Below are 14132 nucleotides of genomic sequence, written 5' to 3'. Positions count from 1 at the left end.
ATGGCCGAATCCCAGCTTGTGTGCATGGAGGACGGCCGCATTGGTGCCAAAGTCCCGGACACCAAACCGGAGTTTTACTACAGCGAGGAGCAGCGCGCAGCGATCGAGGAGCTGCTCAGAAACGGTGACGGTGCCTTCAAAACTAGGCTGAAAGATGACAACATGAAAGACTTTTTATCTGCCCGAGAAATCAAACTTTTGATGAATACATTCAAGCAGTATGACTCTGCAAATGACAGCAGCAGCAGCAGCAGCTCCAAATTGGAGCCAGGAGCCTCCAGCACCGAGGCAGACTCAGGGGTCCATTCCACCTACTGGCCCCAGATGTCAGACACCGAGGTGCCTCCGTTGGACATCGGCTGGTCCAGTGGGGGTCTTTTCAAAGGGGTGACCCGGGTGGCCGTCCACACGCACCCACCCAAAGACAACGGCCCTCATATTAAGGAGGTGGTGAGACGGCTCATCCAGGACGCTAATAAGGTGAGGTGAGGGGGGGCAGGTCACACAGACATAGGTAGAGGGGCTTTATTAGTATGGGTGCTGATTTTAATAAAGAAATAATCATAATAGATACTTTAAAGTCAATTTTCCTATTAATGAGTAAAGCCTATCTTGTGAAATATTCATATAAATTCTTAAAATCACTTTTCTCCTATTCCTATCATCTATAATTTCTCCTATATTATCTATTTGCATAAAATGACAACTTTGGGGAAAAGAACAACCTTCTGTGCTAATAGGCTTACACCAAATAAAACCAAACACATCTCAATTAGTATGTAAGTGACCCTTATAATGTGGAATCAGGTGTGTTGGAAATTAAAGTAAGAAACTGAGATACAATAAGCCCAGAGGACACATTTGGGAACAGCTGTGAATGAAGAATACATACATCTTGATGAATAGATATTATGGTGACATACGTTATTAAGGTGTCTGTTGAGCATTTCACAATGAGGTGAGGGTAAGTACAGAGCAAGAATTTAAGGTATCTTGAGTTCAAGTCTGTATGTGAAAGTTTGAAATGAGAGAAGGAAAATGGTTTTGTTTTCTTTTTCAGGTTTTATCTCGAGGCCTTTTTTACAGGAAGTTAACATGCTTTTATTACCTGCCTCAGTCCCTTTGCCCCAGTAAAGTTCAGCAGCATTGCATTTATAACACACACACACACACACACACACGAACACACACACTACTTTCAGAAAACCTACATAATAGGTTATGTGATAATCTGCTTGTTGCAGCCAAATAAAGCACCTTTTTTTAGCAAACTACTAATTTAAGTAAAGGAATACTTCAGAATATAAATGTCGAAGAGAAAAAAGGTATATGGTTGATGATTATAATTCGGATTTAAGATAAGATAAGATATTCCTTTATTAGTAAAGGTTTATCTGGTTTGCAAACCTCTGAGTTTATAAAAAACATGAATGGTCTGTTATGTGCTGTCAGTAAAAATGTGATACACTATATGGCCAAAAGTATGTGGACACTAGTACATCACAAAGCTATCTGACTGTTAAACATGTCATTCAAAAAGCAAGAGCTTTAAAGGACCAATATGTAATATATTTACTATACTTACTTATAAAATGACCATGATTTGATATCAAAGATTAGGGAAATCTACTAAATTGAAATACTGGTTTCTGCGACTCTAATACTGCAGCCAGTATGTTCTCCTTTGAAATTTCCCATGTGAGGCGTCTGTTTTCGCTTTGGCCGGTGTGATTCCATTTAACCTAATCGTTTTTGTAATCGCGATTCTGTGTTAAGAGGTCGTGGTCATTTCACGTATTTCTGTGAGATCAGGTTGACGCCCATTTGACACCCCGGGTTGCCAGATATCAAACGTTGGCAAGCAAACAAAGCGCGCTGCAGCCATGGAAGCAAACAAACAGAGTTGATCAAATGAGATAGATTTCACCTGACCTAAAAACCTGTGTGAGTTTTGAGTCTTGGGACGAGGGGACATGGGTAGACAACTCTGTCCAATATTTTGAATTTGGACTGCAGTACCCATTTTAAACACTTGTTGTCAGTGTTACATATTTCTTATTCGATCTGTAAAATATCAGAAAACTGTGAAAAAATGCAATGAAATAAAAGGAACAACTAATGATTACCTTCATTATTGATTCATCTGTCAATTTATTTTCCTGATTAACCAATTAGTTGCTAGGTCTATAAAATGTCAGATAAAGATAAAACATGTTGATGACTGTTTCTACTGGCTCCATAAGTAAGGAGGCCAAAGGGCGATTGCCCCACCACCACCACCACCCTTACCCTCCTCCCACATTCTTTTTAAGTTGCCATTTACTGTATCCAATCAAACGCCGTTGTGTTGCAACACTTGCAGTAAAAAGATGTAGGAGGTTGTCTGTGAATCACAGTAGCAGCTGTGAGCATGGTGCAGAAGATCAGGGCCCATGCTGTGTGTTACCACTGCTTGAGTCCTGAATGGTTTGAGTCGGACCCCATTACTCATCCTCGATCATTCATTTTCCATACCGCTTATCCTACAGAAGGTTACGGGGGTGGCTGGAGAGAGGCAGGGTAGTAGACAGACAACCATTCACACTTCCAGTCACACCTACAGGCTATTTAGAGTGATCAGTTAACCTAAGCTGCATGTTTTTGGTCTGTGGGAGGAAGCTGGAGTACCTGGAGTGAACCCACGTAGGCAAAAGAGAACATGCATGCTCCACAAAGAAGGGCTCCTCAAAACTGGTATTTAAATGTAATAGGTGATGTATGGAGTACAGGCAGTAAAGGTACTGATTACAGTGAGCGCAGTGGTTTCCAGATCTCCACAATCACAAACCAACTTTCATGTATTTTGCTTCTTTTACTTCTCTAGTATTGTAAAGAAGTATAACATAATCTACTGAAATCTCTGTCAGAATAAGCTACAACTATTAATATGACTCATGCCAATGTCTGAACTATATTAGATTAAGGTCTGAATATTATAATGATGTTGTTCAGGTGTCACTAAATGTATCCAGGATGTTGCAGAAACATCAGTACTAATGTTCTTTTTGCCATCCAAAGCTGGCTGCGTACCAGGTTCTTTCCTTTGACTTTATTAAATACATGCAGCAGCTGAAAGGATGAGTGTGTTTAAATTGAGAGAGTGATGTGCACATTTATGCATGCAGCACAGCAACGGTAACTTCATTAACAACGGATCAGTCAGGATGTGACGGTAGTTATTGTTCTTTGTTCTGCTGACTATATATACCATTTATTGTAGGTGTGGGCGTGTTGTTTAAATTGCCAGCGAGACAATGAAATATAATAAAGTGAGTTCGATTTAATATCAGGTTATTGCGTTTAAAGGTTGATCAGAAAAACACAGCACAGCAGTTTGTAATAGTTACAACTCTGGAAAGTTATCATGGTACAACCCCTGTTGACTAGCATGCATATGTGGAATGCATCTGTGTCCCAGGACCCCCCGAAAAGTATTAATAGAATAATGTGCGAGTCTGTGGTCCACATGCAAGTCTACAGCTGTCCGTGGGCGCAGAAGTCGGAAATAATGAAAAAGCCTTAAAACAAACACACACACACACACACCCACACACACACAACTAACTGCTTGGCCTGACTCGACCTCCACACTCCTGAAATGAACAGGTAACTAACCGGGTTGATTTATAAGAAAGTTGATGTAGCTTTTGTCTGTTAAGGCTGTCCAGCAGTCGGTGGTCCGAGCTAGCTTATCCGCCCTCGTTTAGTCTGACGTTTAGCTCATCTTTCTTCTCCTAAAAATGTTTTTTAATGCTGTTAGTCGAAGTAGCTCTCAATGGCAAAACTACAACTTGAGGTATCAAACTGACTCTTCAATCCTTCACCCTTCACCACACTTATTGGCAGCTTATTGGTTTCAATCATTCGGCAATCATTAGGTGATGGGATCGGACTGGTGCACATCACAGTCTCTCCCTCCGGCTAGCGTTTGGCTGCGACTGCGAGCCATCCTCAGATATGTCAGCCGGGTGTTTGTTCTTAATGTCGTACACCGAAGTGCTTTTACCAATACTAAAATGAAGAGTAGCATCACACAATTTACAATACTTCATTTTTTACCTCAGACTGCAAGCTAACAGCCAAGCCTTGACTTGAGTGTTCATGCAAGTTAACCAAAAGACCAGTGGTTTACCTATTAAAGGTTAACCATTGATATTTCCAAAAGCAATTAAGGCAACCACCAAATATTCACTTCTATCTCTTTAAAAGATACTTAATATGTTAATTGCTTATCAAAATGGTTGTTTGTTTTTTGTTAATCAATTCATAACTACAGCTCTACCATAAATCTGCTCTTGTATAGTAACATCCTCCACTCTCCTGGTGAGGTTTTCCACTGGACTTTAGAACCTGGTTGCAGGATGGTTTTGGTTGGCCAGGTTTTGCTCCAGTTCAGCCACAAAACCATTAGTGAGGTTGGAAACTGATGTTTGACAATGAGGCCTGGCTAGCAGTGGATGGTGTTGAGGTCAGGGGTGTGTGCAGGCCAGTAAGGTTCCTCCACACCAAACTGTGAAAACTGTCCTCATGAATCTCACTTTGTGCATGGGGTCATCGTCATGTTGAAACTTAAGAGTGCCTTTCCAAAACTGTTGCCAAAAAAGTTAGAAAAATACTAATGATTTAAAAAAAAACATTGATGTTGTAATAGGATTTCCTTTAATTGGAATTAAGTTGCTTAGTTTACTCTCTTACTTACAGTATCACATCCTTAACCGTCTTATACTCACTAACCCTTTTTAAAGCTCAGTCAGGGTGAGTGAGTGTTTGACTGATTAATATATCCTCTCAGAGTAACAAAGGTCCTGGAATCGGTCCGTGGATACGAGTCGCCCCATGTAATGTTTACTCATAGACTGCCAGAGCTGAGCTGAGTCATCTGTTCCACCACTCACAGTGACACACTTCGCTCAGCATGCCCTGCCTTTCATGTCTTCAAAATTAGGTCAGGGAGTACAAAAAGAGCATGTGTCAAATACTCACTCAGGATTTTTTTAATTGGCTTTATTACGCAACTGTATGGGATTCCCCCTATCTTTTCTTTTCTTCTGTCTCCACACCTCTTCTTTCACTATTTCCATTACATTCTTTTATGTCTTTTCTTCTAGTTTCCATTATGCTCACTTGCTTTCTTAACCTTTCCCTTCTTTGTTGTTAGAAGTAATCTCGTGCTATACTCCAGAAGTACTGCTAATTGTCAAACAAGATTAGTCTCTTACCATTTTTAAAACCTTTGTTGGCAATAAAAGTTGTCAACACTCTCACGCATCAGTGCATTTACCTTACTTCCTGCTTGGTTTCTGCCTTACAGTAAGTGTCACATGGGGCATAGGGGCAGGTATACGTCAGCGTCAAGGGTTTTGTTTACGAGTTTGCTTCTTCTTATATTTTCTTCCTCCATAAAATCAGGAATTAGAACGGGAAACCTTGCTCTTTTTATACAAAATTTCACATTAAACACTTTTCTAAAAGTTTTGCTGTCTTTTCGGGTGTTACTTTATGTTACCAGATAAAATAAAAGAGGTCAATATTTATACAGCAGGTGGTTTAGCTCTTGGTGCATTTGTGGAATGTAAAAAGCCTACATGCTTTGTTCTCACTTATCAGAAAGGCAAAGATCTGTTCCTAAAATAACAACAGACTGACAAACACACAACCTTCAAATAACACATGTAGAGCAACCGGTTCTGCAGGCACCAACATTTTTATCTTTACACTCAGATATTAAATTTCTTCTCATTAGTTGTTTTTTTGGGTTTTTTTTCTAATTTCTCTTGAGCGTGAGCCAAGCTTGACAACACTGACTCTACTGTCCACAAGTCTCAGCTTGTATATGTGTTGTTAACCTCTCAGATCTGCAACATTTTTTCCTAAATGAGACACTGATTGGAAACAACGGGCCTTTTTCTGCCTTACAGAGGATCATTTGTTGCAAATTGAAAGAAACACATTTTCCATTACTTTGCTTTTTAAGGAACAGTGGCATAATACACATTTGTGAAACCTCCCTCCTCCTCCTGCCTGGACTGAACACGTCTCTTCATGTTTGAACGTGTCACTGCTCCCTGACCTGACCTTTCATTTTTCTTTCATAGATGATAATTATATGGGGCTAGTACAGAACATTAAAAACCTGTCTGTACATCATGGCTTTAATTATATTTGATGATGATCTGAAACTTTTAGATAGTTAACAACTATTACGTTTTTATATAAATATCTCCTTGTCATATGATGAAACCCAGTGTTTTTGGTGACCCCTGACCTTTAGTGTAGCGGCACAATTAGGCCAAAGTTTCCTTTACTTCTTAACCAAAATGTATCTAAATTGAATGGGCAGATTGTCATAACATTGACTGAGCATATTCATACTTATGGAGGATTCCTCTTCTTCATTTTCCACTAGCTCCACTATACATATCATCCTCTTGCCTTTAATGTTAACTTACACAAGATATGTCAAATTAATCAGCTTAGCACTTAAAGGATTTGGCTGGCTAATTTTCTATATCTTATTGTCAAAACATCTCGTGTGTAGATCCAAACTAAGAATGACTTAATCCTATTTACAAGTGTGTATATTCAAAGCCTGATATCTTATTCCTCTTTGTCTTAAACATCCATTTATGTCCATAAACTATAAAAAAAATAACAACCGGGTAACATGTTACTTCATCAGGAAGAGTTTAGACAAATAGCTCCAGAGACTAATAACAGAGATCATGTTTTCCGTCTCCACAGAGTAGTTTTGTGTATGCATACAAACTGACAAGGTTTTGTCTATAGTGCTTCACTAGTTTGTTGTGAGTCATCACAACCTCTTGACTTTCTACTGAAGTTATTTGATATGTAGTACTAGTGTGTTTGTAGTATGTATGTATTGCTAGTGTGTAGCAACGTAGTGCAAAGTGAAGAGGTTGTGATATATTATAGCACAAGTTAGGGAAGCACTTAACTGTACAGTAAATGGAGCCACATTCCTACATTAAGGCTTTTACTCCAGTACTGTATCCTCCTCAGGAATGGTTTTACCCTTTCAGCCACACTTCTGATAAGGCAGAATAGCAGAATCATCAGTATGTTTTTTATATTTATAATTTAGGATGTTATAACCAAGTTAGTGGTATCTAGGGCTTTAGACTTGTAGTCTTGTTTCCCCTTTCTGCAGTTTATCCTAATCCTGACATGCATCAGTTTGTGTTACTTGAAAAGGCAAAATCTATTATATAGACTGTACAGTTGGACACTATAGTTGTGATCCCTACAGTCCACAATATTGTTTTCTTGTTAGAAGTAATTTCCAGCATTTAGTTGTTTAAACAGTTTTAACTAGGAAATGCAGCAAAGGTCAGTGTGTAACTGTTTGGTTTTTCCTACAAACACAGCTTCAGTACAGGCTCTTACGAATTTCTTTATTTGGTAAAAGCAAAGTGCATACCTCTACTAATTCCAGTGCTCTGACACTGGAGAAAGTGAAAGCTGTGTGAGAGCATTTCTTTAGATAGAGAAAGATTTAAGTGCTAAATTCCTCAACTGGTCTCCTTTTGTTGTTGTGAAGCTCTGTCTCTATGATCTGTCAGCCTTACTGGAACACACCAGTGGGATAATACAATGGTTTTCTTCACTCTTGTAAGCCAGTAGACTCTTTAATGTGGCCTTGTAACACTCTCAGGGTTAGTGTCTTAGCGGGTGGCAAAAAGCTGCTTCAGTTGACAGATTAGCTTTAACTGTTGGTTTCTTTGTTAGCTGTGTAGGAGACACTGCAGCCTCAAGCAGTTGATTTGATTTTGTGTATTCTCAGTTGTGGAAATCTTACATGGATGACAGTAGTTAATCTGAGCTGAGGTTCATAGTGGAAATCAGTCATTTCATACATTTCTAGGGTTGTTCTTTTTTGTTGTATATTTAAACTTTTAAAACTACAGACATGTCAATACCTTTAGAATTATACAGCTATATCTGTATTCAGTGTGGAGTTACTGAGGTTCAAAGTTGTGTTAAAACTGATAGAGTTAAATTAACAGATACCCTTAATGTACTCCAAATATATAATTAAAAAAATCCTAATATATTTTTAAATGGGGTTTTTATAATCTATTGGACATGAACTCAGCAGTTAGCAGCAGGTAGCATTAGCGTCAGCAGCTAACAGAGCAGCCTGAACATATTTCATAATCTTACATATAAACATTTTTGGCTTTCCTTATTGTCATTTATAGTCAGAATAACGTAAACCAGCTCAGCCAGCTAGCTGACTAGCATGTTAAATAAAGGTAAAAGTCTGGTTCTTACTGAGTTCAAAAAAGATTAAAACTCAGTTGGTGTTTGTATTAATGTCATACATAATAATTTTGATGAAATAATCAATTGGGAGGTTTCAAAATATGTATTAATCTTATTATTCACTCTAAGCTCCTTTTAATAAGGTGAAGTCACATGTTAATGAGGCAGAACCTGATTGGTCCTCGTGTTTACATTCAGAGCACTGATTGGTTCTTTGCAGATGAAACCTTATAGCACCAAGTTTGAGATTGAACATTATAAACCTACATCAAATGTTTTATAATAACTTGGAAGGAATAGTTACATGCAAATAACGTATATATGTGCCAAAAATATCAGATCGAAAACAATGATAAAGTCACGATTTTTACAGAATAGTGGCATCTACAAAATGATTGCGTGCATGCATGAAGTGAAGCCCAGTAAAGGCTAGTCCTGACAATTTCTTTTTTTGGTTTGCTGTTTTAAATTATTTTTTGTTTTGAAAATAACACCGACTGGGCATTCAGAGTTTTTGTTTTCCCAGTAGAGAAGGAACTGTTGTCTATTTTGTCTTCTTTTTGTAAGATGTTGGAGTTATAGTTGGAATGTAACTAATGTGTTTTGGTTTCTGTGTCTTCAAATTCTGTCCCTACTGGATATATTAGGATTTGTTGTGAGTACAAGCCAGTTGTTATATGGAGCTCTGCATGTTTAATTGGTTTCAGGACAGTAAATAGTCTAGTTGAAGATCTAGTCACTCTTTGCTTTAAGGCTTGTAACTTGCAAGGATTTGTGTTATCGCCATGAACTAACCTCTGGAGAACATGGAGAACTAATCAAGCCTTTTCTCTTACAGGTGATAGCCATAGTGATGGACATGCTCACAGACATCCAGATCTTGCAGGACCTCATGGATGCGTCCTGCCGTCGTTCTGTGCCCGTTTACATCTTGTTGGATTATCAAGGTGTGCCGCACTTCCTGGATATGTGTTCCAGGCTGCAGATTGGTGGTCAGCACCTTCGGGTAAGACGGGATCTTTACATTCAGTTTACAACAAAGCGCACGTCGTAGGCTGAAGTGGGAAAAGAAACACGTATTAAATATGGGATGAAAACAGGTCATAAAATAGAATAATAAGGAAATAGGTTATTATTAGTAATGCAAAATCGGATTATGGTAACACAAACAAATAATGGACAAGCAAGATATTAAAGACACATTTAATATCATTTCATCCATTTTACTAGAGTGTACAAGAAGTTGAAACAAAAATAGCTTGATATAAAAGTGGAAATGAAAATAATGGCATTCTGGCAAAGTCTAAAACAGATGAGCACATGAAAGCAATTTGTCATTTTGATACATGCAGATACCCTATCAGAGCATTCACTTAAGTTTCTTTAAACACAGTAGGTCTGAATGCTCTAACTCTGAATCTCTAACTTATTTATTGTACTTTTTGTTGTAGTCTGCAAGCAAATTTCAACATTATTATACAAATTCAAATTAAAAGGTAATGTTTGATAAATTGGTCAGTATTTGTGTGGCTGCAGTAACAAAAGCCAGATTGCAGGATTGTCCAAAAGCAAAAGGAAAATACAAAAAAGAAAGGAAGAAAGCAAAATTACTGTAACATCAAACATACATCATTTCAATTAATATTAACTGACCATTTTGTGACTGATAAAAATCACATATACATAAATACATGGCAATGCTGCTGAACTGCTGACTTGAATTCCTTCCATAGGCAGCCTATGGAAAGCAGTGGTGCACTAAATCCTGGTGATTTCTAGGGAGGGGTCCTAAAAGTTTTATTGTTTATAAGTCCGATTATCTACTGTGCGCAGCTCTCATGTACAATGTCACTCTCTTGGCTTTACCGGCTGCATTGTTCTCCTTTTCACGGTCTAACTGTGTCCCTCTGTGGCTGCAGAACATCCGAGCCAGAACGCTCCAGGGAACCGGCTTTGGCTTGTCATTCGGCAGGCTGTCTGGTTCTCTCTGTAATAAGTACATGCTGGTAGACGGGGATAAAGTCATGTTTGGCTCCTACAGGTGAGGTTTGATTATGTTTTTGTGCATATAATGTGTGCTACATGGATTACATTTATTTTGACCCCTCTAGGATTTGAAAATATCTGTTTTTTGTGACTCTTAGTGGTAGTATCAAAACAATGACAGTCAATGCACATTGAGCACCCATCTACCACATGGACTTGACCCAGAGACCTTAATGATGACACCACTCATTTTGCACCAGTTTTCACCATATTGTCTGATTTATTTATTTATTTATCCTATCAGAATAATTTGATTACTTTTGTATTTACACTCTGATTTACAAAGATACCAAACAAGCTGAATCAGAACAGTAGTGTAAGTCTAAAACTTAAAAAAGGATGTTTGGTAGGTTTTGTTTTTTCTGTGTGCGTGTTTGTTTGTTTTTTTTAAATGGAGAAGCACCTTTAAAAAGAAACCCAGTCTAATAAACCTGCTTGTTCTGCTTGTTGTTGTGGTTGCTGCATTTTCTGCCACATTGCACAATACAACACATGACATGACACTACAATACAATGCATTACACCTGAGCACACCCATCTGAATTGTTGATGTGTTCAGAAGTGATTTAGACTTGATATTCTTGTCTTACAAACGCTAATGAACTTGGCTTCATAGTTTTGGTAACTGCTTGCTGATTGACTCAACTGTCAAATTGGCTCATTATTGAGTTACGTGAATGTGGTGAAATCAATACAAAAAAACTTGACAGATGCACAATCAGCCAGAGCATAATACAGATTGTAGAGAAAATGCCAGCTTAGACAAAGTTATTTGGGAGAGAAAATGGATGCAACCAGTAAAGCTATTACTCAAACTGACCAGCGTAAACATCCATCACAGTTTACACCCAACTCCCTGGTTCAATTTTGGAAAAATAAGCAAAAATAAAACTCTCGTCAACAGAATACCTTGGGGCTTGATGCTTTCGTTTTGCACTTGTTAATCTTATTTTTAATGTTTTAAATATTTCCTGTAAAATGGGATAATGAGAACCTACAGAATCTAGGGAAGTTGCCAACCTTTGTTAATCTTGTCTCCATCCCAGCTTCGCCTGGTGTACGTCTCGTATGGACCGAAATATGATCACTGTAATGACGGGACAGGTGGTTGACTTCTTTGACCGGGACTTCCGTGAGCTTTACGCCATCTCTGAGAATATGGACCTCTACAAGGAATTCCATGTCAGCCCACCCGCCAACGTGACCGCCTCAATTCGTGCCAAAGCGGGGCCCAAACGCCCACCTTTACCAGCCACTACATCCCGCTTCCAGGTTAGCTTAGGAGACTCACGGAAAGCTGACATCCAAGTGCCTGCGCACAAATACTACAACCCCAAATACTCCCTGGTGTTTGGGGATGCCCAACGTCCAACGGGATCTCTGCAACAGCCAGGACCTAAGAGGGGATCGGTTCTGGCTGAGGTGCCAGAGGACATGGACCCAGGAAATCCACGAGTGACCAGTAGTGAGAAGATGGACCGGCTCAGTACACTACCGTCAGAAGCCCCAAGCGAATTCTTCAAGAAGCCCAATGGATTAACTCAGGAAAAGAAGCAGGGGCAGTCTCAGAAGAAGAAATTCTTCAGGGGGAAATCATCCTCTAAGGTTTCAGTTAATAGCCCGGCAGGTGGTACGAGCCCTTCACCCACAGAAACCAATCCGATAGATGAGACCGAGGACAACTTTGAAGTGATTATTAAGTCTCCAGGCAAACGGAATAAGAAGAAGACATCTAAAACGACCCAGAGGACAGACTCTGTCCAGACTGTCAAAAGTGCACAGGACAATGAGAGTAAGTATGTTATATAAACACATATGTAGAGATTTAATCCAGAATGATCTCATGGTCTAATCAAATGGTTTTGAGCCTGTGGGCTGAACCGGACAGCACAGTGCAAAAAGTAATATTTATGTTTTCCTCTAATCTTTGCTTTTTCCCAGTGAAATATTAGATATGTTTCCACTTCAGGCCTTTAGAAACTATTCAGATACATCATGGGGAAAAAATACTGACTGTCACTGAGTTAATTTGATTTGTGTTAAGGAACTGCATGCCAAAAGGTTATGAACTGCTGTTCTAATCTCACTCTTATTTTAGAGTAAAGTTTAGTTTCAAGTAGTGGACTTCAATAGGAGTTTTCAGCTATAATCCTCTGTGGATTCTGAGTGATATAAACTAGGTAATGTCTCTCTTCCCTCATCATTCTTCAGGTTTCACAAGTCGTCATCGATCAAAGCCAGCCTGCAAAGTGTCCTGAGGTGACCCTGCACGTTTCTGACCACAGAACAGTCAGAATCTGACATTTTGAAGGTTTACAAATGACTTCATTAAAATTAACGTCACCACTGAGCGTGCAATAGTGTAAGTATGTTATCTAGTGCCTTACAGACAAACCAGGTGAATGTACAGTCCTTCAGGCACTGACAAATGACAAATGCAATTTTTTTTTATAGGAATGGTGCCAAATTGTTAATCCTGAGTCAATAATCAAAATGTTGTGGGATATCATATTTGTTTCTCTGACAGGGTGCACGGGTGTTTACTGAGATTTTTACAAGTGATCACTGTCTTTGAGGCTCTGTGGATGTAGGGTTGAATGCTTCCTTTTGCTTTACACTAAATGTTAAGTTGTTTCGTGCACCTTCTCGCACACTAAATATGAAGTAAATCTACACAACATTCACACTTTGCTTTTATTGCTGCAAAAAGAGGCGTTGTTAACATGCAACAAGAAACTTAACAGGAAGCACTTTTCTAAAGTTACAAATACATGCACTCCTTTCAAACACTGAAATAGTACTGAGTTGTACAGGTAGGTGCTTTTCCCTCACCAGGACTCATTTTAAAAGGCTTCCCTTTCAAGACTCCAGACCAGCAGGGTAAGACCCTCTCTGATCATTGGGAAACTGAAGCAGGACAACTTTAAGCCTTGCTTGATTTATCCTCTGTAAAAAAAAAAAAAAAAAAGAATAGCAATCTATATCTCTGTGTCAGCCCTGTGGTGAGTAGGTGTGGAGTACTTTGGACCGTTATGTACAGTATTGTACTTTTTATCTTTATTACTCTTTCATGTTGTTATTTATCTGTGAATGAATGTTACCATAGAGAAAGTATTCATGTCTGTTTGATGCACTAAGCTGTGGGATCTCTTGTTCATTGTGCTCAGTAAATGGTTTCAGATAGGCTAATGAACAGCTTTAAAGTTGTCACGAGGCTCTTTTTAATGTCTACATTGTTCATTCATTTTCGTCTGAAAATAACCTCTGCAATAAATTTTTTAATTTTCTATAATTTTTCCGCAACAGAAATGGCCTTTTATTGACTTTCTGAGTAAGGTTTTGGCTTACATAAACATTTCAAACATAAGGCATCACTTTGATGGTGGCTCCACCTAGTGGAGTGCCTCAAGACGAGCTGCATCTCGGAGCAGGACTGTGCTGATTGCAATACACAGAGTAACCACCAACTGTCCCCCTTGTTCTCTTTCTGACACTTTCCCATGGGTGTGCGCTCAGAGAGGAAGCTAAAAGGGGGCCTATGGTTCCTCTCGCCGTAGAGAGACATTTCGGGTGGGGGAGGTGACAGAGAGGGACTTGCGAGTGGCTTGCGGCATGTGGTGCAACAGTGAAACAGGAAGTCAGCTGCAGCAGGAAGAGGCGTTCTCGCTAATTTATAGATGAGTTTTACTGACAGCAGTAAACACACGTGTCTTAAGGTTTATCTTTAAACACTGCAAATGTCTGTCACAGCTAATGATTGCTGT

General features: G+C 39.0%; 1 protein-coding gene across 1 annotated transcript; it reads left to right on the top strand.

Annotated features, from left to right (window-relative positions):
* On the top strand, positions 1-13925 carry fam83fb (family with sequence similarity 83 member Fb). The gene is made up of 5 exons (XM_062426333.1): positions 1-480; positions 9161-9328; positions 10242-10363; positions 11415-12160; positions 13885-13925. Exons 1-5 carry the CDS (start codon positions 1-3, stop codon positions 13923-13925), a joined length of 1557 nt encoding a protein of 518 aa, XP_062282317.1.
* Positions 13926-14132: the final 207 nt, after the last annotated feature.

Source organism: Scomber scombrus, chromosome 2, assembly GCF_963691925.1.
Source record: "Scomber scombrus chromosome 2, fScoSco1.1, whole genome shotgun sequence".
Lineage (NCBI taxonomy): Eukaryota > Metazoa > Chordata > Actinopteri > Scombriformes > Scombridae > Scomber > Scomber scombrus.
The sequence above is the reverse complement of the archived record's forward strand: the minus strand, read 5'-3'. Positions and strand labels throughout refer to the sequence as shown.